The sequence below is a fragment of the Lissotriton helveticus genome, chromosome 5_1 (assembly GCF_964261635.1).
Source record: "Lissotriton helveticus chromosome 5_1, aLisHel1.1, whole genome shotgun sequence".
In the NCBI taxonomy this organism is placed as follows: Eukaryota; Metazoa; Chordata; class Amphibia; order Caudata; family Salamandridae; genus Lissotriton; species Lissotriton helveticus.
The window spans coordinates 1,809,049,700-1,809,073,153 of record NC_136065.1 but is presented as its reverse complement, the minus strand read 5'-3'; the positions used below and the strand labels follow the sequence as shown (position 1 = coordinate 1,809,073,153).

At 48.4% G+C, this 23,454-nt stretch overlaps 1 protein-coding gene across 2 annotated transcripts in view; it reads right to left on the bottom strand.

Annotated features, from left to right (window-relative positions):
- Positions 1-23,454, bottom strand: part of EFTUD2 (elongation factor Tu GTP binding domain containing 2) — a 283,894-nt gene that overhangs the window by 178,810 nt on the left and 81,630 nt on the right. For both annotated transcript variants that reach the window (XM_078645140.1, XM_078645139.1), the window contains exons 10-12: positions 16,282-16,448; positions 11,280-11,404; positions 10,395-10,458 (exon numbers count right to left, since the gene is read on the bottom strand). In XM_078645140.1, the coding sequence (XP_078501266.1) occupies positions 10,395-10,458; positions 11,280-11,404; positions 16,282-16,448 (356 nt within the window). The remainder of the gene's footprint in view (positions 1-10,394; positions 10,459-11,279; positions 11,405-16,281; positions 16,449-23,454) is intronic.

Sequence of the window (23,454 nt, the reverse complement as noted above, 5' to 3'; positions counted from 1 at the left end):
TATAGAGTCTGGCTACAAATTAAACGGCTATACTGTATTCCACAATTGAATTTCTATACTCCCTTCAAAGCCTCCAGGCTATTACCAATAATTTTTCGGGATTTTGTTGCATTTAGATGGGATCTAAAAGGCATATGTTGTTTAGGGCATCTGTTTGATCAAGGGGATTTGTTAGCATTTTCAGATTTTAAAGAGAAGTTTGGGCTAGATAAGCAAGATTTTTTTAAATACTAGCAAATTTGGAGCTTCTTGGCTTAATTGGACAAATGTAGGACCAAAATTTGTGAAAACTGCACCAACTGAAAAAATGAAGAAGAAAACACCGCTAGGGCAGTATTATCAACGGCTGGTTGAAGTCTTTCCAGATGATCTGGAGGAATGTCAAATGAAATGGGAAAGTAAATTGGGTGTTGAGGAGGTTAATATAAGCAAATCGCTGGAGCTTGCGAATAGTGTTTTAATGACAGGAAGATCAAGTCGCCAGCATTATATGGCCATTTATCATTTGTATTATTCCCCAGGAAGGTTTCTCGTTGGGGTGCAACAGCAGGGGATAAAGGTAATCGGTGCGGACTGTTTGCGGCTGATTCAGTCCATATGTTTTTTGCTTGCCCTAGATTGGGGGACTTCTTTCAAGAATTGGAGGGCATTTTAAATACTATATTCGGCCCCCCACGATGATTACGGGAGACTTAGTGATCATCGGGGTAGGCTCAGATTTAATGGCTAATGCAAGATCGGATGCTTCAACCGCACTTCTGTTTTTTATGATGGCGGTGGTTCTTTTGTGTATCACCAGTGGATCTGCACCGGCCACCCTACTTTTCTGAATTGGAGAGCTAGATTATTGGCTATGTATAATTTTGAATCATCTATATATAGAATTAAAGGGAGAAGGAAAAGAATGATGGGTGCTAAAATTTGGTTTCCAATACTCAAATGGATTTCTTAAGGGTTGGGATAAGAAACTGGGGGCTGATCAAATAAAACTCAAGGGGCTCAATTTTGGGTACAGGAGGGGTTTGTTATATATGATTTGATATATGCTACCATTCACTGCTTGTATTGTACTAATTTTGTGTTTGGATTGTACCATAACCTTGCTGGATAATTTGTATATTTTCTACTGTGCCTGGGAGAAAATGGTTGATAAAAACTCAACAAAAACCTCAAACAAAAAAGGGCTTGATTAACAGTATTGTGGCATTGAAAGGTAGTACCCATGTGTTTTATTTAAGAAAGTGCACTCAGCCTTAGGGCAGTGAAACAATGATGTGTTCAAAATGGCAGGATTAAGAAAGTTAATGGTGGAAGACACGGGGAATATGGAAAAGGACGATTGAGTTTTCTGGAGGATATTATGTGTGATGTAGATTTCAAGGGAAATTTCCGGCCATGTCATGGATTCCTCCTTCAAAACCACCAAGGAGTGTGGTCTGAATCATTATAAAAATTCTCAGTATAGAGAAAATAAAGTGCAGTAACAATCCGGCAAAAGTAATTTTCTCTCTTCTTAATATTCTTACCAAACCTGTACTTGTAGCAGTTCCTATCCATGCATTAAATTACCACTGCAATATTTACTGGTAAAATAGAAGCCATTTATTCCAAAATTGTCAGTAATATAATTGTCACTAAGCCTGACAACTCCACTAATACCATCCCGCCCTTGCTCTCCCTTTTCCCGCAGTTGCACTTTAATGAGCTACTTACTCTATGTAACAAAATTAACAGTGACACATGCCATTGCTTGTAGGAAACCTCCTCTCCATATAGGGTACTAAAATGAAATACCCTATGTAGAGAGTGTGAGAGATTCCTAAAGGGCAGTTAGAGGTAAAGGTAGATAATACTAACTCTCTTTTTGTGGTAGTGTGGGTAAGCAGTTAGGCTTATCAGAGGATAGCGTTAAGGATTTATTGTACTCGCTGAGACAATAAATGAGACACACACAAGAATAAATCAAAGACCAATTTGAAAAAATAACATCGATTTTTATATAATTTTTAAGACCAAAACACAGTTCTAGGATTAATACTTTCGGAGTTAAGGATTTTCAAAGTCAGATAAATATATCACTTCTATGAGCAATTACGCACCAGAGGAAACAATGGGTACAAAAGCAGAATATTGCAAGGAAATTCAGGTAATACTTTCACAAAGGTTACCTTCACACTGTAGTTAGAGGTCAGGACCAGGATCAAAGTTCCAGCAGGAGAAGTTCGGGAGCGCCCGGATCGACCAGGAGCAGTGGTGCTGAGGTCTTGGAAGCTGCTGCGCAAAGACGAAGGGGGCTACGTAAAAAAGCACTGCACAGAGGGACCTACAGGTAGGGAGGAAGTAGTAAGGGCCGGGGGACCCCAGGGGCAGGGCTGGTTGGTCGGTCGGTGCTGAAACCAGGTGCAGAGCTAACAGGTCAGCCAGGCGTTGTGCATCTTGAGGTCCTCACGGTCAGAAGCAGGCAACTTGGACAGGCGATCCAAGGACATCTGGGCCATTCAGGGAGTGGGTCACAGCTGTCTCGACATCCCTAGATGGGTGCTTGCTTCTGGTACTTCGGTAGTCTGGAGTGGACTCTTCTTCTCTGTGTTTGCCGTTGGGGGTTCGGTATCCCGTGTATTGGTACGCTGCAGCTCTGGTATGTCCTGGTGCCACCAAAGTTGGTGGGGTGGCAGATCAGGCCCAACGGCGCAGTTGTACCCTTTCTTGCTTTGTTGCTGCATAGAGGAAGTCGGGAAGCAGCTTGTCGACAAACCAGACTTCATGGCATTGGTGCCTGTGATGTGCAGGGGAGTGATACCTCCATTGCAAGGGAGCTTAACGGCGATTTCTTGAATGTTGGAGGTGCTCCCGGGTTCTTGGAGTCCTCTCAGGTGTCAGGACAACACAGCAGCAGCGATTGTTGAGTCCTGGGAGCAGCAGGCAAGGTTTGGCGTATTTTGCAGCAGGTCATCAGTTTTCAAGCAGTGGGTCTTCTTCGTTTTGGTCTTCTCTTGTCCGTCAAATCTGATGTTCAGGTCTCCTGGTGCCACCTAAATACTTAATTTAGGGACGTTACAAGGGGAGACAGGTAGTCACTAAAAGGCTAATTACCTTTAGTGCGTCTACACCCTCCAGTGACCATTTTCTGTGGGAAGAGGCACTACCCAAGCCCTGATAGGCGGTTGCCTCACCATCTCAAGATGGTGGAATTTCAGTAGGGGGGTTCACTTCGTCTGCTCAGCCCTAAAGGTGGTATAGGCTAAGTGGAGACCCTCCTCCTAATCTAACTAAGTTTGCCACCTTTCCTCCCGCCAAAAGTGGACCAGGAAACTGGGCTTGGCCTTGCCCACTATCTCGAGGTTCTGGGGTTGGATATCAAAACCTTTGGGACACCCCCGCGCCGCACGGCCACCAGCTGCTGCGTGTGCCCCTCCGCTGTGCGCTGCCTCGCTGCCTGTTTTGCCTGCATTTGTGCTTGTCTTGATTTCTTTTGTCTTTACCCTTGTTTTGCGCCACTTGTAATTTGTGCTTGTATTTTTATCCCCCAGTCTTTTTTGGCCCGTGTTTAGCGTCTTTTGTTAGGAATTTGTGCCTGTTTTCGCCGTCCCCTGTCCTGTTTCCCGCCTCCCTCGCCGCCCCCGCTTCCCGCCACCTCTTGCGACCCCGCCCCTTTTTTCCTTGTGTTCCCTCCCCGCTCCCGCCTCCCAGCTGACCCGCCCACCCGCGCACTTGGCCTTAAAAGGCGACCGTGCGGCACAGGTAAGTGTGACCCACTTGTGGGACACCCCCGCGCCGCACGGCCACCAGCTGCTGCGTGTGCCCCTCCGCTGTGCGCTGCCTCGCTGCCTGTTTTGCCTGCATTTGTGCTTGTCTTGATTTCTTTTGTCTTTACCCTTGTTTTGCGCCACTTGTAATTTGTGCTTGTATTTTTATCCCCCAGTCTTTTTTGGCCCGTGTTTAGCGTCTTTTGTTAGGAATTTGTGCCTGTTTTCGCCGTCCCCTGTCCTGTTTCCCGCCTCCCTCGCCGCCCCCGCTTCCCGCCACCTCTTGCGACCCCGCCCCTTTTTTCCTTGTGTTCCCTCCCCGCTCCCGCCTCCCAGCTGACCCGCCCACCCGCGCACTTCGCCTTAAATGGCGACCGTGCGAACGCGCAGCGGTCACGCGCAGCGGGCGCGCCGATTGTGCGCCGAAGGCGCGCCAAAGGTAAGCCCGTCTGCGCCCGTCCGCGACCGGATCGCGACCAGCGCCAGGACCCCTGGCCCCCACCGACGGAAGCCGACCCGACGAACCTACAGCGCCGCCGACCTCATCGCACTCAACACCGGCCGAATCCCAGGATGTCACCGAGCCGCCCCGAAGCACACCCACGGACCCTTCAGCTGCCACGCCTGCAAGTTCACCTGCATCCGGACCTTCCCTGCACCCGCCAAGCCGAACTCCAGCAGCACCCACCTCAAGTGTATCCTGCTCAACACCCGCTCCGTCCACAGACACGCCGCAGAACTCTGGAACCTGCTCGACACCACCACCCCCGACGTTGCCTTCATCACCGAGACCTGGATGAACGCCTCCTCAGCCCCAGACATCGCCATCGCCATCCCAGAGGGCTACAAGATCACCCGGAGGGACCGAAACGCCAACCAGACGGGAGGAGGCATCGCCATCATCCACAGAGACACCATCCGCATCACTACCAACACCGACGACACCCTCACCACCGCTGAACACCTGCACTTCCAGATCCACACCAACCCGAAGACCACCCTCAGAGGCACCCTGATCTACCGACCCCCGGGACCACGCACACGATTCAGCGAGGACATCGCCGACTTCATCAGCCCGCACGCTCTCCCCTCCGCCGACTACATCCTCCTGGGGGACCTCAACTTCCACCTGGAGAACAACAACGACCGCAACACCATCAGCCTGCTCGACAACCTCGACAACCTCGGACTCAAGCAACTGGTGACCACCCCCACCCACCTCGCCGGACACACACTCGACGCCGTCTTCTCATCCAGCAAAGACGTCACCTTCAGCCACGCAACAGGACTCCACTGGACGGACCACAGCTGCGTCCACTTCACCTTCAGAAGAACGACGATCCACCACCACCAGCAACAGGTTGCTCGAAGAAGCTGGAACAAGATCACAGCCGACCAGCTCACCGCCTCCCTGAGCCAACACCCTCCCGCCAACTCAGCGAACCCCAGCCAGGCCGCCGACAACCTCACGAAATGGATCAACGACTGCGCGGACGAACTCGCCCCTCTGAGAACCCCACCCAGCAGATCCTGCAGCAGAAAAACACCATGGTTCACCGACGAACTCAAGAGCTCCAAGAAGAACTGTCGAGCCCTCGAGAAAGCCTGGAGAAGGGAACCAACGACGGACAACATGAACACCCTCAAGCTCGCCACCCGGAAACACCACCAACTGATCCGCGCCACCAAGAAAAATGCATACAAGGACCGGCTGGACAACAACGCACACAACTGCAAGGAACTCTTCAACATCGTGAAAGAGCTATCCAACCCCAACGCCGGAAACAACGACATCACCCCGTCGCAAGAACTCTGCAACTCCCTCGCGTCCTACTTCCACAACAAGATCACGGACATACACAACAGCTTCAACAACCAACCAACGCAAGCCACAACCGCAACGACGCCACCCACCACCACCCTCCGCACCTGGACCCCGATCAGCACCGAAGACACCATCCGCACCATGAACTCCATCCATTCCGGATCTCCGACTGACCCCTGCCCTCACCACGTCTTCAACAAAGCCGACGCTGTCCTCGCACCCCACCTGCGGGACATCATCAACACCTCCTTCGACTCCGCCACCTTCCCTGAGAGCTGGAAGCACGCCGAACTCAGCGCTCTCCTCAAGAAACCCACAGCAGACCCCACCGACCTCAAGAACTACCGTCCCATCTCGCTCCTCCCGTTCCCGGCCAAAGTCATCGAGAAGACCGTCAACAAACAGCTGGCCGCCTTCCTCGAGACGAATGGATCCCTCGACCCCTCACAGTCCGGCTTCCGAGCAAACCACAGCACCGAGACCGCCCTCATCGCCGCCACCGACGACCTTCGAACTCTGATGGACAACGGAGAAACAGCGGCCCTCATCCTCCTGGACCTCTCCGCAGCCTTCGACACTGTCTGCCACCGCACCCTAATACAGCGCCTCAGCAACATCGGAATCCAGGAGAAGGCACTGGAATGGATCACCTCCTTCCTCGACGGAAGAACACAAAGAGTCCGCCTACCACCGTACAAGTCAGAGGCCACCGAAGTCATCTGCGGCGTCCCTCAAGGATCCTCACTGAGCCCCACCCTCTTCAACGTCTACATGAGCCCCCTCGCGGCCATCGCACGCCAACACAACCTCAACATAATCTCCTACGCCGACGACACCCAGCTGATCCTCTCCCTGACCAACGACCCCGCCACCGCCAGAGCCAACCTGCACGAAGGGATGAGAGACGTGGCCGAATGGATGACGACCAGCCGCCTGAAACTGAACTCAGACAAGACGGAGGTCCTCATCCTGGGCTCCACGCCCTCCGCCTGGGACGACTCCTGGTGGCCCCCCGCCCTGGGCACCGCACCCAAACCGACAGACCACGCACGCAACCTGGGCTTCATCCTGGACTCCTCCCTCTCCATGACCAGACAAGTCAACGCCGTCTCCTCGTCATGCTTCAACATCCTGCGCATGCTACGTAAGATCTTCCAGTGGATCCCCACCGAGACGAGGAAGACGGTCACCCAAGCCCTCGTCACCAGCCGTCTGGACTACGGCAACGCCCTCTACGCCGGAACCACTGCAAAACTCCAGAAGAGACTCCAGCGGATCCAGAACGCCTCGGCGAGACTCATCCTCGACATCCCCCGACGCAGCCACATCACCGGACACCTGAGAGACCTGCACTGGCTCCCGGTCAACAAGAGAATCACCTTCCGACTCCTCACCCACGCACACAAAGCCCTACACGACCAAGGCCCGAGCTACCTCAACAACCGGATCAACTTCTACACTCCCAAGCGCCTCCTCAGATCAACCAACCACGCCCTCGCCGCCGTCCCCCGCATCCGAAGAGCGACAGCAGGAGGAAGATCCTTCTCCCACCTGGCCGCCAAGACCTGGAACTCACTTCCGACCAACCTGCGCCTGACCCAAGACCACCTCTCCTTCAGGAAGAAGCTCAAGACCTGGCTGTTCGAGCAGTAGCGGCACCCCCCCCCCTCCCAGCGCCTTGAGACCCTACGGGTGAGTAGTGCGCTATACAAATGACCTGATTGATTGATTGATTGAAGCTTCCTGCCCAGGAAGGCCATCCTGTCCTGGAGAAAGTGTGACGCACCTCTGCCCAAAGCAGGTTTTGTCTCCGACAGTGCTGGCTCTCACCCCATGAGGTCAGAAACATGTCTGGAAAACTGGCAGGCTGGCAAAAACAAGTCAAGAACCACACCAGTGTTTGGTAGGTTTTCAGGGGACCCTCTTAGAGGGTCACTTGTGTTTGTGTAAATGTGTTAAATCCCACACTGGCATCAGTGAGAATTTATTAAGACAAGATCTTTGGTACCAAACACCTCAGAAATCAGTGAAGCCGTCATAGAGCTAGGAAACTCGTGTTGACAAGTATCCAGCCCACATACTTTTTATGGCTTTCCTGTGCACTTACAACATCTCAGAATGGAGTGGACACTGTAGGGGCATATCTGCACCTGCTGATATGCCCACACATCGGATATAGTGCACCTTGTCTTAGTGCTAACAGACTGCAGCAGGGGTGACTTACCTATATCCCATACAGTGTATGGGAGGCACGGCACAGAGGGCTGTCTGCAATGTCTGGGGAGAGGGGTTGGCCTAATGGCTAAGGCGCTCGACCTCGGACCTGGGGATCTGGGTTCGAGTCTCGGTAACGACGCCAAAAACCCCCTGTGATTCTGGGCAAATCACTTAATCTCCCCGTGCCTAAAAAATGAAAGTGTGTCCTCATGTAACGTAACTGGTGCTATGTAAAGCGCTCTGATAACTGATTCGGTTCAGTTCTAGTTCGCGCTATATAAAACTCTGAAGAAAAAAAAAAAATGTCCACTCTTCCTATTTCTCTGCACAAAGACATGTAGTCTGCAGTGGCAGAGAGCATAGCCTAGGTGAGGGTTGTCAGGGGTGGCATAATCAGTGATGCAGCCTCAGAGGACCCTCTTCAGTACCCATGTCCTAGGTACCAGGGGTACCATTTATTAGGGGCTCACAAGGAAAAGTGAAGTTGTGCCAATTGTGGTACAGTTTTGAAGAAAGCTATCTAGCAATGGAGACCCGATTAGCAGGAACCCAGTACACTTACATTTCGAAATGATATCAGACAAAATTTGGGGCTAACTAACCATGTCAAAAAGGCTATTTTAACAAAATCTTTAGCAGATAACCAGATTCTGGACATCTCTCAGAATGGTTTTAGACCATTACACAGCACGGAGTCAGCTCTCATTGCAGTTACTGAGCATCTCCACTGCACCTTAGATGAAGGCAGGTCTTCTGCTCTGATCCTGCTGGACTCAAGTGCACTTTCGACAATGTGTCCCACAACATACAGATTCAAAGCCTTCAGGACAAACGTATAGGTGGGCCTGCTTAGTTTGGTTCGCCTCCTATCTTTAGGACCTCTCTTTTCAGGTTATTTCCCCACCATACAGGTCTAATTTGTACACTCTGTAGCACAGAGTTTCTCAGGGTTCCTTTCGGAGCCACACTTTGTTTAATATCTACATCCAAACTTTGGCTCAGGTTGTGGAATCCCGGAGGCTCACTCTGGTGTCCTATGCCGATGACACCCAGCTTGTGTTCTCCTTGTCCAGTAAACCCATGTCTGACATGGCTATGTTCCAAAGGGAAATGGTAGCCGTTGCAGAGTGGATGTAGGCTAATTGTCTACAACTAATCACAAGAAAACCTGATTCTTCCTCTAGGGAAAGATTGCAACTATTGGGGGGGCGACCTCTGGTGGCCTTCCTCACTCGGACTCCCTTCTCGTCCCAAGGCGGTGGTCAAAAAGCTAGGTGTTTGGGTGGACAACGCTTCAACTTTTAAAGCACAGGTGAAATCTTTGGCAGGCAAGTGTTTTGGAATTCCTGGGTTCTCGGACCCTTCTATCTGACCAGTAATCATTCAGGCAGCCATCCTTTCCTGTTTGGAATATTGTAATATCCTCTACCTGGGAGCCAACAAGGCTGTGATCAGCAGACTCTATAACTTCCTCAAAACGCCGCAGCCAGGCGGTTCTCTCTTCCAAAGCATTGTCCTGTCTCCGGTGTAATTCACATACTGCACTGGCAACCTGTAAAGAAGCGTGTGCACTTTAGGACCACGTGCAGCACTCATAAGATTTTCATCTCCCAGGTGGCCAACCTCTTGTCCGATCTAGTGTCCCAGTATCTTCCCTCGCGGTCACTGCATTCAGCTGATTAGAATCTCGCTTCTATTCCCAGAGTTAAAAGAGTCAGAGTTGTAGGTCGCTCCTTCTGTGTTAAGGTCCCTGCCCTTTGGAACACACTCCCTCAGTCTATTAGGAATGTTCAAACCACTGGCCCTTCAGGAAAATTCTGACGACATGGTTTTTCTCTTCTTAGCAGTTCCTGCAGCACTCTGTGAAAGGTCACTTCTTGCAGTTCGCTCTTTTAGGATTAGTGATGGGACGCCCAATCGCTGGGGTAGCCATGCGCAATACACATTGTTTAACATAACAGAATAATCAGGTTAATGGCAGAAGGTGATCAATATGACTTCAGTGCTAGTCAGCACAAGTATCACATACCCAACATGCAAACCATATTGAATATCGGACAATAACCAAGTGTGCCATCCCCAACATAAAAAAAGCCAATCCTTAAGTACATATTGACATCAATAAGAGAACCAATCCTACACTACATTTTGAGCCTATGAGAACCATTCTGTGGCAGCAATCCTTCAAAACGAGTCAATCTACAGCCTGAACTAGGTATCATTGCAAATCCTGAGCTACTTTCTAAACATCAAGTGCAATCAAATACACACTTGTTTGAGATTAACAATCCTCAGTAACAGGATTTACAAAAAGGGGAGAGGATCTAGCCTAAGGGCTAGGGTGGGTGACCTCAAATCTGGGGAACCGGGTTTGTTTCTTGGCACCCACGCTCAAACCACTTAATCTCTTAATCTTCCAGTGCCTAACAAAAATTTATGTGTCCTTCTGTAATGAAACTGGTGCTCATGTAAAGAGCTCTGATACCTGATACCATCGGGTCAAGTTTGCGCTATATAAAACGCTGAAGAAAAAAAAACATATCAAACACAAAGGCTCCAACTTCTCATGTTTAGCCAAGAATAGTGTTCTCTATACAACTACTTACGTTTTGGGATTGAAGTAGATGTCTCCCCAAAGTCGCTTTGCAAATTCTTGGAAGTTGATGTCACCTGTATACGTGGGAAAATAATATTAACAAAATTTAGACAAACACAAAGCAAAGTAGACAAGATGGACCCAAGCCTACAGATTCCTTAACTCATAAGGGAGTTTGAGAAATGACAAACTCCAGATTACTGAAGTCTACTAAAAGAGCAAAGACATAAAATCAGAAAGCGCACAGTGAGGGAGCAGCAGGAAAAACTGTGCAATTAGAGAGAGAGCAGGCCAAAGGAGGGAGCAACTAGGCAAACAGTGAGAGCACAGACAAAAGGCAGTGACTGACAGGACAGAAAGAGACAGAAGGATATAGAGATCAAATTAATACAGGATGCGGACAGTCTGAGAAGGAAAGAAGAGTGGATTTAAGACTGGGAAACCCAGTGCCCCACTTCCATTGACTTTTTTGCAGCTACAGCAGTCTGTGTAACTACAGTAGAAATGCCTCAAACCTTCACATATTGACCTTTAATGGTCAATAGAAATCGCCACTGACATCAACAAGCACCCACAACCTGAAACGCAACAAGCTACACAGAACAAACTGCTTTCAGGCAGAAACTGAAAATCTACTGATGTAGGTAAAGTTTTAACTCAGCACAAACCACATCAATAAAATCATCTGCAACACAATACATGTCTTGCTCTGCAGTGGATAGCGCATAATGACTTAGAAGAGCACCAGACACAGCAGGTCTTTCAATTGCTTATGCCAAGGCCTAGTTGGAGACTTGCAACCCTTCTACATGGAACAGTAGACATGGCAATGTAACTTCAGTAGTTCCTTTGTGACAGCTGATGCGAGGGTTGGAGGCAGGAAACGGATCCTTACCGTAGGTGTCAGAATAAATCTTGGCAAACGAGCCCAGTGTGAAGCAGATGCTGTACTGAGAGCTGGCAAAGCAGACATTCCCGAGCAGCGGGGACAACACCAGGTTCTCATCCGTAGAATACATGCTGTAAGGAAAGGAAAGGAAAACCTTTTGAAAGTTCCTCTTTCCATAGCTCAAGATACCAAAACAGTGTTTAGACACGGCTTACACACAGTCTATTCTAACAATTTGTGAAACAAAATAGCGGCACTGAGCCCTATAAAGAAAGAGCTATTCTCACCTACTCCATTGTTAAACTCTATTTTTTACTACTCTGAAAGTACAACTAAGACTGTTATGTTTGAGTCTATTGAGATTTTAAAACGGTATATAATATAGAATAAAATAAAACAGATTGCTTTCAAAATACCAAACAGCAGCTATTACATTATGTAAATGTAAATGTAAATGTGCTGGATTTGTAAAGCGCACGGCTGCCCGTGAGCGTCCCGGCGCTTGCTTAGGGAACCCGTCCTGGTATTCCCCTGTGAGAAACCCCGGCAGGGTGTCCACAAGGTGAAAGCCAGGCATCCCGCCGCGAGGGGCCGTAGTGGAGATTAAGTAAGCTATTGCCCAGAGTCGCAGAGTGTGACCCCGTGAGTTGAGTAGGCACCGGAGCGAGAATTGTTGAGTCCGTGGAATTTTTGAGCCCGAGACCCGCCGAGGCGGGGAATCGAACCCTGGTCCACGGTCGATCTCAGCTTCCGGGTCTGCCGCCTCTAACCACTGAGCCACGCTTCTCCATTAACATAGACATAAAACAAGGAGAAGAGAAAGCACTTTTCTCACTCAAACAATGCGCTATGTACTGGCATGACTGAGAAAATCAACAAACTGCCACAAGATCTACAGGTCAAGTAAATGAATGATGTTACCAGACTCATGAGTCCTACAATCAATCTTATTTTGGGGAGAGGATGTAGCCTTACGGATAGAGCGGTCAACCTCGAAGCGGGGGAACCAGGTTCGAGTCTCAGCAACGACGCTCAACATCCTGTGATTCTGGCCAAATTACTTAATCTCCCCGCGCCTAACAAAAACGAATGTGTCCTCATGCAACGAATCTGGTGCTCATGTAAAGCGCTCCGATACACAATGTCTCAAGTCTAGTTTGCGCTATATAAAACTCTAAAAAGAAAAAAAGTAGGAGAGTAGGAAGTTGGCTCTGTGTATGGTACACCACTAGGTGGTTAGACCGTGCACAGAATCCAGAGATTCCCCCAGAAGTGAACAGAGTTCAATGCAAACCCAGGGTGGTCCATTTGTGGTAGTGTGGGTGTCCACAGAGGAGTGCAAGACATTTGTTGGGCATGCAATGAACAATAAATGACACCAGACTCAAAAAGAGATCTACACTAATTTTATAAAGATAAGCTTTGCTCAAGATTTATTTTAAGACCGAGATCTTCGCAAAAATATAGGTACGTTTTTAAATAGAAATACTTTTCCGTTTCATAAGTGGACACTTAGTGCAATTTTCAGTCTTTGCAATGTTAACCTATGGAGTAAAACAACAATGTGATTTTACAGGTAAGTAACCAAATTACAAAACCAGTCTTCGGGTTGCAGTGACAGCAGAGGGCAAGGTTCAGGTAGACACAGACACTGGACCACCAACGGCACGGGGTAGCCGAGTGCAGGGGTCAAATTTGAAGATCAGGCCTAATGTTACCCAAAGGAGAACGTGGTTGCTTGAAGACACATTGCTTGCAGGTAAGTAGATTGGTTGCAGGGCTCATGCTTCGGAGGTTAAAACAAGCACAGGGGCTCACAAGGCAGCACCCAACATACAACACCAGTGGCACAGGAGAGGCGGAGTGTAGGGTGCAAACATGCTGTCAGGCACTCAATGCAATTCAACTGAGAAAGTCGGTTTGGAAAATAGGATGTAGGTGATGAACTGGAGGCTGTACGAAGGAAAGAAGTGACAGCAGGAGTTAGTTGAGATGCTGTAGGTCATAGGGACACCGTTGGTCGAGATCACCAAGGCCCAGGGGCTTTGGTTGCAGAGATGTACTTTGACGTCTAGTTTTCGGGATCCTTCGGATTCACACTGTAGGCGTCGCTGTTGAGTCCAGCAGGGGTTAGTCAACGCTGGACTTGGACTCAGCATCACTACGGGACCTTTTCTAGATCTGGGCCACCTGGACACAGGCCAGAAGCGTTGGGTGCCGAGTGGTCAAGGATAGCGGATCCGGATGGTACCAGAGTCCATGGTGTTGCTTTCTTGTGGACAGAGCCACTGTCCTCGGGAGTACTGGTCTTCTTTAAAGGCAGGTTGTCCTCCCAGGGTTTGTGGAGGTTAATTGATGCAGGACAGGTGTAGTTTGTTCGCTAGATCTTTGAGGGCTCTAGACAGGCTGGTAGGGCTGTCACCAAGTCAGTGGGTGTTGACAGTCCTCTCTGTACGTCGTCTTCGTCCTCCTCCTTAGTTCGACAGGAACTAGTTTCTAGGTCTGGGAGAGCCACCTAAATACTAAATGTAAGCGCGTTTTAGGGGAGTAGTAGGTAGGTCCAATGGCCACCTTATCTGTGGTGACTACACACTATAATGCCACCCTTCTGTGGGAGAACTAGCCCCGATCGGAGAAGTCCCACAATCTTCAAGATAGCGGGGACTGAAAGATGTGCTTCACCTCGCCTCCTTCAACTAAGGGGTGGAGTTGGCAGAGGTGGGCACACATCCTATTCTTCCTAGGTTTTCCAGCCCAAAGTGGTTGTGTAAACCAAGGGCTGCCATCATCTGCTGCTAGCAGAAGAGGCTGGAGGTCGCAATACAAAGGCGGCAGGCCTTTGAAGCTTCACCTTCAAGCACTGGCCCATTCTTGAGGAGGAGGTGTGACACCTCTGCCCAGGATGTGCATTATTTCTGGTCCCAGAGAGCAGCGACTCTCCACCCAAGGGGGCCACAAAGTAGCCCACCCCCGGTGCTGGTCCTAACCCTCAAAGCTTGGACCCTGCAACTGATCTACTTACCTGCAAGCAGTGTGATCCCAAGCACCCCCAGTCTCCACTGAAACGCACTGGGACAAACTTCGATTTTGACACCTGCACCTGGCCGTCCTGGTGTCGCTAGAGGTGCAGTTTTGGTACTCAACTGACCCTGGCCCCTTGATGACCTTTGGTCCCAAAGACTGGAAATGTAAGTGTGATACTTACCTTTTTAACCGCTATACTGTTTCCCCCGTAGGATAACATTGAACTGTGCAGAAAATATCCATGTCGCTTTTAAAAAGTGAAAAGTATTTTTATTTAAAAATGTACTTACCTTACTGCGTAGATCTTGGTCTTAAAATAAAATACAAAGTATATTTTTCTAAAATTGGTGTGGATCTCTTATTTGAGTTGTGTGTCCATTATTGATCACTGATGTGCAATAAATGTCTTGCACTGTGTGTTAGGCTGCTCGCCCACACTACCACCACTAATAGAGCACTTTGGGTTTTACATTGAGCACTGTACACTTTAAGGGAAGTTCTGGACTCCGTGCACAGTATAACCAGCTAGTGGTATATAGTGGTTTATAATATACCGAGCCAGCTTCCTACAATTATAATACATTACAATTAAAACATTATTAACAATGTAAGATGAATTTTGCCTAACTAAATGGATGTACTTCTAAAATTATGCATAAATTCCAACTCTGAGCACTACATTTCCAAGCTTTAGGTCAAGAACAAATTCCTTCTCAGCACAAATAAACATGCAGAAGATGGAACCAGGTCTGCAGAATTTGCAAAGGTCAAACGGGAGATATAAAAGAGATCAACTACAAAGGACTTTACTTGGAGCTTGGATTAAGTATTTACTAAGGTCAGCTGTGTAGAGCACATTAATTTCAAGGCCTGATTAGGTCTCTAAATAATGGAGGATTAGTTACTTGATCAGATGCATGAAATACCACTAAATGGTAGCCCTTCCAACACTTTTGATTGATTGATTGATTTTAGGAATTTGTATAGCGCACTACCACTCCAAGGAGCATCTTGGCGCCTAGATTCATATGCAGAAGATGGTAGCATTTGCTGTTCTCAATCATCAAGTAAGGGATTTAAACAAGAGTTTTGCAGTCTGAGTCTGCCAGGTTATAAATCCATGTTTTAAGGGATTTCCTAAACTCCTGTTCAGTGGTGGTTGCGCGAAGTTGATGGGGCAGTTTGTTCCACGCCTTTGCCCCTATTACTGCCAAGGATTTTCCTCCTTTTGTTGCCAGTCTGAATTTTGGAACAATCATCAGATTGGCTGTAGCGGATCTAAGTGTTCGGGTGGGATGGTATCGGTTAAAATTTTTATACAAGTACCGTGGGCCATGCTTGTGAAAGGCCCTAAAGACGATCGTTAGGACCTTTTGTAGGCCTTTGGTGCAGATCATGGCAGCAGCGTGCTTGCTGGAAGAGTTTGACCATCTTTAAAATCGTGTTTTACTCACAACATCTTCACTTTAAATGTATTTACTGTAAAGAGAATCCCGGTCTCTAACACGCAATTTTTCTGACTGGAGGTATACTTTATACAGGTAGTCCAGCAATAGTGCTGTCCATGGTCACATCGCAGAGCATGTAGTATGAAAACCCATGGTGGACAGTAGTAAACACCTCGGGAATGTTAGCAATGGTGTGTGGACTATGTGCCGCTTTATTCTTGCTGACTAGAATTCAGCTTTCTACACTGCAGTGGTGAAATAAACAGCACTGCAGTTGTAGGGGGCAAAAAGCCAGCCAGCAAGATGGGAATGGGGGGCACAGGGGAGAAAAAAGAAATGTAGAAGCAGCAATCTCCAAAGGGCAAACACCGGCATTGAGAGTGAGTTGGTGTTTGCCCCATGGTAAAATGTCTGCAAATCTTTTAGAGTATAAAGTTGAAAACGTTATAAGTTAGGGAGCTGTGCTGAAATTTTTACAACTAAGAACAACACCTGTAGTGGAAACACACGTGGTCTCATCACTGCATCCACATTACCTGAGCAAGCCGTTGACCTCGTCCACAATGTGGCGCAGTTTGTAGTATGCATCTGTGGGTGGCAACTTCAGCTCCAGGATCAGCCGATCAATCTTATTGATGCAGACTGTAACTGCCAAGTGCTCTTGGACTGCATGCTTGATCAGGCGCTCTGTGTTCAACATCACCTGTTAGCACAAGGAGAGAGGTCAAGTTGCAACATCTCCAGCAGACTGCCCCAGTATAATCTATGATATGAACAACAATTAAGGGGCGAGACAGAGCTGCACATTCTCCCAGGTTTAGTTCCAGCCAAAAGCAAGAAAATGGCAAACATGTGCACTGGAAATAAAATATAACAACTATACTGAATTGAACCACAGGTCCTCCGAAGACTGCCATAGGAATATCGGCACAAATACAGCAAGACAGTTGAAAGCATGACATCTCATCAGGCAGCCACAGGTTCATATCTTTCTCCGAACAACCTACAGCTGTGATATCTCCTATAGTCAGCCCATGGAGCACTCTCTGATCAACATAAATACAAGGCTAGAGATAAAGTTAGAGCATCGCCATAAAGTGCCTCAACATAACTTCTTGGGCTGCACAACTACAGAGTGGAGGACTGGACTGCTACAAGAGAACCCAATGTTCTTCACAAATCAAAAGAAGCTGCAGTTAGATATTCTTCCACAGGCTGCCCCAGAAGCCCCTTCAACTTGCAGAAAAAGGGAGAGCTAGAGCAGTGGCACACTATGAAGGATCACACAAATATGCACAAAGGCATGTTTGGTTCAGATTACAAACCAGCTCTAAATTATTAGTAATTGAAAAAAAATAGTTAAAGAAAATACGTTTCAAATAAATAGAATAATTAGTTACCCTGGGTTAACAAGTTATAATAATAAATCAAGCCCACCTGAACCCATTAAAAAATGATGAGGTAACTTACCTTCTGGAACTTCCTTTAAGATGGATTCTCTATCTAATCCTAGATTCCATGCCTTTAGAATATCCCAAGACAACAGGCTGAATCCGTATGGTTTTTCAGCATAGCCACAGCGTGCTAGTCAGTGGTGTCATGTGGCTCTGTGCAGACCTTGTTCCGCCCCACAAGTGACGGTCGAAGCTGCATGCAAGTGCCACCCTAGCACACTGACATCAGTTTCTTTCTTGACACTACCCGTTCCCTCCGATAAAGAGCACAAAAACAATTATTTGTGCCAGTGTGCAGATCGCTAATTTGGAAAATTTCAAGATGGAAATTAGGCCATTCCATAGAACGGAAAAGTGGGAGGGTGTTAAAGAACATGCAGTTAGACAGAGTATCCAACAGAGAGTATTACCAAAGGTAAGTAACTTTTTCTTGTGACGGATAATTTTATCCACAGATTCCTCACCTTTAGAACAGATACCAAAGCAGTACCTCCCATTGTGGTGTCTGTGTGGAATGCCTCAAATCAAAATGTCCTGCAGGAAGGAGTGGGCGAAATGCCCTTTCCTTTAAATCTGACTGCCAAAACTGTAGTGCTATGTGAATATATGCTCGGATGGCTACTTGCCAAGGCAGTGGTAGTGGCCTTGGCCCTGGTGGAACGCACCCTCAGGCTTTCTAGAGGCTGCTTCTTGACTAGAACTTCGCAGATCTTAGAGGGCATCCAGCTGGACCAAGTCCTTTTCTGCACTGCCTTGCCTTTCTTTGCTGCAGACTACCCCACAAAGAGCTGATCGTCCACCTTATGGTCTTTGGTGTGATTAATGTGAAAACTAAACTCTTTTTGGGTCTAAATGATGATGTTTCGTCTGTCTAGGGGTGAGGTGGTGCCAAGGATGTCCGAAGTGTGATGGATTGTCTGATGAGAAATAGACTCACAACCTTTGGCTAAAAGGCCAATTTAGTCCTCAGCACTAAAAAAGGTAGTGTAGAACCGCTGGAACAAAAGACCTGAAGCTCGCTCACCAACAAGCTGAAGTTATGGAGACCTCTTCGGAGTCAAGAGACGAAGAGGATAGTTTTCCAACATCTCAAAAAGGGGTGCACATATCAAAAGTGGGGTCCACGTTAAGATCCCAATGTGGCTTCACATAAGGTTTAAGAGTAAACAAGAGTTAAGCCTTTAACGTATCGCATTAGAACAGGTGATTTAAACAAGCACAGCTAGTCTGACAATCTCTAAGAGTGCCCACTGCGAATCCTTGCAGGGCCAAAGTCAAAACAACGGATACACTCAACAGCTTGACCAGCAATAGGTCTGTATTACGTGCACAACACCAAGCCACAAACCTGTCCCAGTGCCCGGCATAGACAGACTCTGTAGAAGTGCCCTGGCTGCAAGGTTGACACCCACTATGGCTGCAAGGATTACACTATGTAAGGAGGGAGTTCAACTGAAGTCAACTGCCATCGTTCACTGTTGGTTGCCTTTCTATTTCGCTTGAGTCATCAATTGTAGTTAATTCCTTCAGTACTCTGCCAGAGCACTGCAAATGCTCAGAAAGGCCTGTAGCTGCCAGAATGCACCTGTTTTAGGCTATTCCAACTGAAGTAAGCAGTACTATTTCCCCTCCCACTTTGTTGACCAAGCAATTTCTGTTTGCCCATATTAGTCAATAACTATTCCTGAATATGCCTGTACCTCCTCTTTGAGTCTCCATGCTTACTCAGCAACAAACAGGGTATATAAGACCCTTGGTTTCTGTATTCCTTGGACTACCTCATACAGTGCCCGAGGGTGTTGTATTGATGTAGTCCCACTCATGAGTGATTAATAAACTTGTTATTTGATATTCCAGCTTCAGTGCCAATTTCTATATGTTGGTTTAAGGACCAGTGCACAGATAAGGGTGAACTCGTGCACCAGTGAGTCCCTTAAAAAAAGCCTAATTTTTCCACAAATTGGCGCCCGAACAAGAGCTCATCGGAGACGTGGCCATCCGAAAGATCAGTCTTTTTTTAAATATTTTTATTATTTTCAGCAAAAGAAAGAGGTACAGAACAAGCATGTCACTGTCAAGCCAAGACCCCGCGCCCCCCATCCCACCTCCCCCCACACATTCCATCAAAGTTCGGGTCCTCCCTATTATTAGTCAGATACACAGGCAGTGATAGCAGTTCACCAGTTCCGTGATGTACAATCCCTTGAACTCGAGCAGCCCCATCTTGTGGATCCATCATAGTTACGTACAAACGGCATCTCTCATAGTCCTCCATCCAAACAATGGTAACGTCTCCATTTGCCCCACACTTTACGGAATTTCTTCGGACACCCTCTCGCCTTATACGTGACCCTTTCAGCCGCCATGTATAAGTCCATGCCCCTCCTCTATTCTCCTAACTGGGGTGTATCCGGCGCCCCCCATTTCCTGGCTATATCCCTTTTAGCCACTACCAGTGCCAAAACTAAAAAGATCAGTAGTGGACGAGCCAGGTCCACATCATTGGACATCCCCAGGAGAATGAGCTTCGGTTCCAGTGGGATATCTATCTCTAGTACCTCACTCAGTTCAGCGGTGACCTCCCCCCAGTAGGCCTGAATATGTGAGCACGACCACACTGTATGTAAGAAATCTCCATTTTCAATTCCACAGCGCAAGCAGCTAGGGTCAGAGACTCTCCCCATCTTAAAGAGCCGCACTCTGTCAAAGTACACCCTGTGCAGGATCTTAAATTGTATCAGGCGGAGTTGTGACTTAATCGCTACCTCCCTAGGGTGCATCAATACTACTCCCCTATCTACATCATCCATTTCCCCTACTTCTCTCTCCCTATCCGGTTTATTATTCATAATCGACTTATATGTCAGGGAGACAGCCTTTTCGGGGATCTTTTCCTGCAGCAAGCGGCCTTCCGGAGGAGCATATTCAGGGAGTGCCTCCTGTAGTGCCCTTTCTGCCCGCCATGCAAGTCTGAATTGTATATATTTGAAAGGCTGTGAGCGGTGTAGCCCAAATTCCGCCTGTAGTGACTGAAATGACTTCAAAGTCCCGCTCTTGACTACATCTCCTAAGGAGGAAATACCTATGTCGTCCCAACCCCAGAAGCCTCTCAACTTACTAAGTTCTTTCAGCCAAGAGCAGTCCCATATCGGGGTCTGTCTCGAAGGTCTATGTGTCCATCCTGTAGCTTTCGAGGCCCTCTTCCACACTCCCAATGTAAGTCTAGTGGCCGGTAACAGCCTGGCCTGTCCCTTCCCCTCATATATGTAGTGTAAACAATTGTGCGTGCCCATAGTGTACCTTTCTAATGCATAAGTGGGGTGTGTGGCCGTTGCATGCACCCATTCATTGATGGGAGCCAGGTGTTCCGCCCAATAGTAGGCCTCCAGGTCAGGAAGCGAGATCCTCCATCGTACTGGTGTCTCTGTAAGGTCGCCAGCGCAACTCTGGGATGCCTCCCCAACCACAAGTAGGACCTCAATTCCGCATGAACTTCTCGGAAGGTCTTGGGCTTCAGCGGGAAGTATTCATTTTGAAATGTGTACAGAAATCTCGGTAGCGAGATCATTTTGAACATGGCGGCCCATAAGAATTGTACTAATAATACGGTTAATATTGCGCTCGTAGGAGACGTCCCTGTCTGTTGTTATAAATATCCCTAAGTATAGGAACCCCACACTGGTCGTCTGCAATCTTTCTGGCAACTGAGGTCATTCTGTCCGCCCTCGGGGATCGTAGAGTGTCGTATGGGGCCAATTGATCTGATATCCAGATCTGGCCCGTACTGGTCCAGTTCACGGAAGAGCGCCGGTATGGTAGTCTCCGGCTGCGTCACATACAGCAACACATCATCGGCATAGAGGGACAGTTTCTCCTCCTGTAGTCCGGCCTGCCCCACCTGGAATCCCGTCACCCTTGTATTCTGTCTAATTGCGCACGCCATGACCTCGATATATAAGGCAAACAGAAGGGGTGACAAGGGACAACCTTGCCGGGTTCCCCTCTGTATGGGAAAGGCCTTGAACATCGTTACATTTACCCTTACTCGAGCACTAGGGCCTGAGTAGAGTAGGCGAACTTTGCGTCTAAACTTGGGCCCAAAGCCCATATTCTCCAGGACTCCCTCCAAAAAGGGCCAATGTACTGCTTTGAACGCCTTTTCAGCGTCCAGAGACAGGAACCAATGGGGCTCCGTCCTACCCTCCACTTCACAGAGCCAGTTATGTGTCCTACGGAGATTATATCTAGTCGCTCTTTCCGGGATGAACCCTGTCTGGTCCATATGTACCAGTCGCGATATGACTCGTCTCAAGCGAAGAGCCAGAATAGTTGCGTAAAGCTTTGCTTCGACGTTCAACAGGGAGATGGGACGGTAGGACGCGCAGTCCTCTGTAGGCTTTCCTGTCTTGTAGATTGGAACGATCGTGGCCTGTCTGAAGTCCAACGAGAATTGACCCTCCTTATCGGCATCTCTGAATAGGCCTAAAAGGTGTCTGGTCAAAAGGTCTGCCATCTTCTTGAAGAACTTCGCGGGGAATCCATTGGGGCCTGGGGCTTTACCCACACGAAGTTTAGTCAGTGCTATCCTAACCTCGTCCTCCGTCACGTCAGCCTCTAAGTCCTCACAGTCTGCCTCCTCGAGCTTCGGGATGTCAATAGTCGCTATATATTTCAGCGCTTCCTTTTTGGACCCTAGATCACAGGCCTCATAGAAGGTCCCATAGTAGTCAGCGAAAGAGTCTGCTATCTCAATATCAGTACATGCCCACGCATCCGGACCAACCCTTACTCTTTCCACCCATGTCTCATCCCTCTCTTTCCTACTAACCACGCCAAAAGCTTTCCGGACTTATCCCCTGCCTCATAGATGCGGTGTAGGGCAGCCAGTGCCTGTGTCTTGGCCTCGCCCGTCACCAATTGTTTATACTGGGCTTGTACATCAACCAGCTGTCTTAGGGTCCCTGGGTCTTTAGTTCGGTGGTGTTCAGTCTCCAACCGCAATATCTGCATCTCCAGGGCTTGGATCTCCGCCTGTCCTTTTTTCCGAGCGTCCGCCAATCTACAGTGTGCCCTGTCTCTAAGCACTACTTTAAGCGCTTCCCATAGGACAACCTTGGAGTCTACAGACTCCACGTTTTCTGCCAGGTATACCTTAACATCCGCTCTCAGTCCCTTCAGAAGCTCCGGGCTCTGTAGGTCCCAAGCCGTAAGCCTAAGAATTCTAGGTCCGTCTCGTCTCCTCCTGCCCATTTCTAATATCAGCGGCGAGTGGTCGGACACCCCTCGAGCACAGTACTCCGCTGAATCTGACATCTGTAGCGTCTGTCTCGCCATGAAAATGTAGTCCAGGCGGGAATAGACTTTATGCGCTCCAGAGAAGGAGAACGTCTGAGCAGTCGGGTGCAGCCATCTCCACACGTCTAAAAGGCCAAGGGTAGTTATGGTTTTGGCTAATGGAGTCAGGGTCGTGGGTCTAGTTCAGTCTCCCGTCCTATCAACCGATGGACTCATCACATCATTGAAGTCCCCCCCAAGGATCTGAACCGTGTCTGATGTGTTAAGGATGATGTCGGACACTCCCCTTAGTGTATCCGCCTGCAATTTGGGCGGAGATAAATTTGTATTCCTTCCTTTCCCACATCCCTCGTACTCCCACATACCCCGTGGGTCGGTCCAGACTCGTGCTACTCTCATGGGTGGACATTTTTTTATCAGTATTGCAACCCCCCTGGATCCAGTGGTAAACCCTGCGTGAGCCAGAACTTTATATTGCCCCCGCGCTAGGAAGGCACACTTCGTACCCCGCAAATGCGTTTCCTGTAGGAGTACCACGTCTGCTCCAGATCGCTTAACATAGTTGTTAACCAAACCTCTTTTGATCCTACAGCCCAGGCCATTAACGTTACAAGTCATCACTCTAATGCCTTCCCCGCATGCCGTTTCTCTATCTGGATTTCCCATAGACATAGTGGTAGAGTCTCATCAGGCGACCTCGGACGCCTTGCGCCGGCCTTCGCCGTGTAGTGTACGTGTGTTGCCAGTCCTGTATGTCAGAGAACCTCCGGTGACATCGTATAAATCGTGGTGGTGTAGGATGTATCGTGCGCGTGCCTGTCCGACAAGTGAATGCATTGCCCATGCTGTCCATCCGCCTCCCCCCAACTTCCTCCTCCCCTCAGCCCCTCCCCCGACTGCTCCAACTTGCCCATCCAGTCAAACTCAACAAAGTGGTCCAACCGATCCCCACTCCCCCCC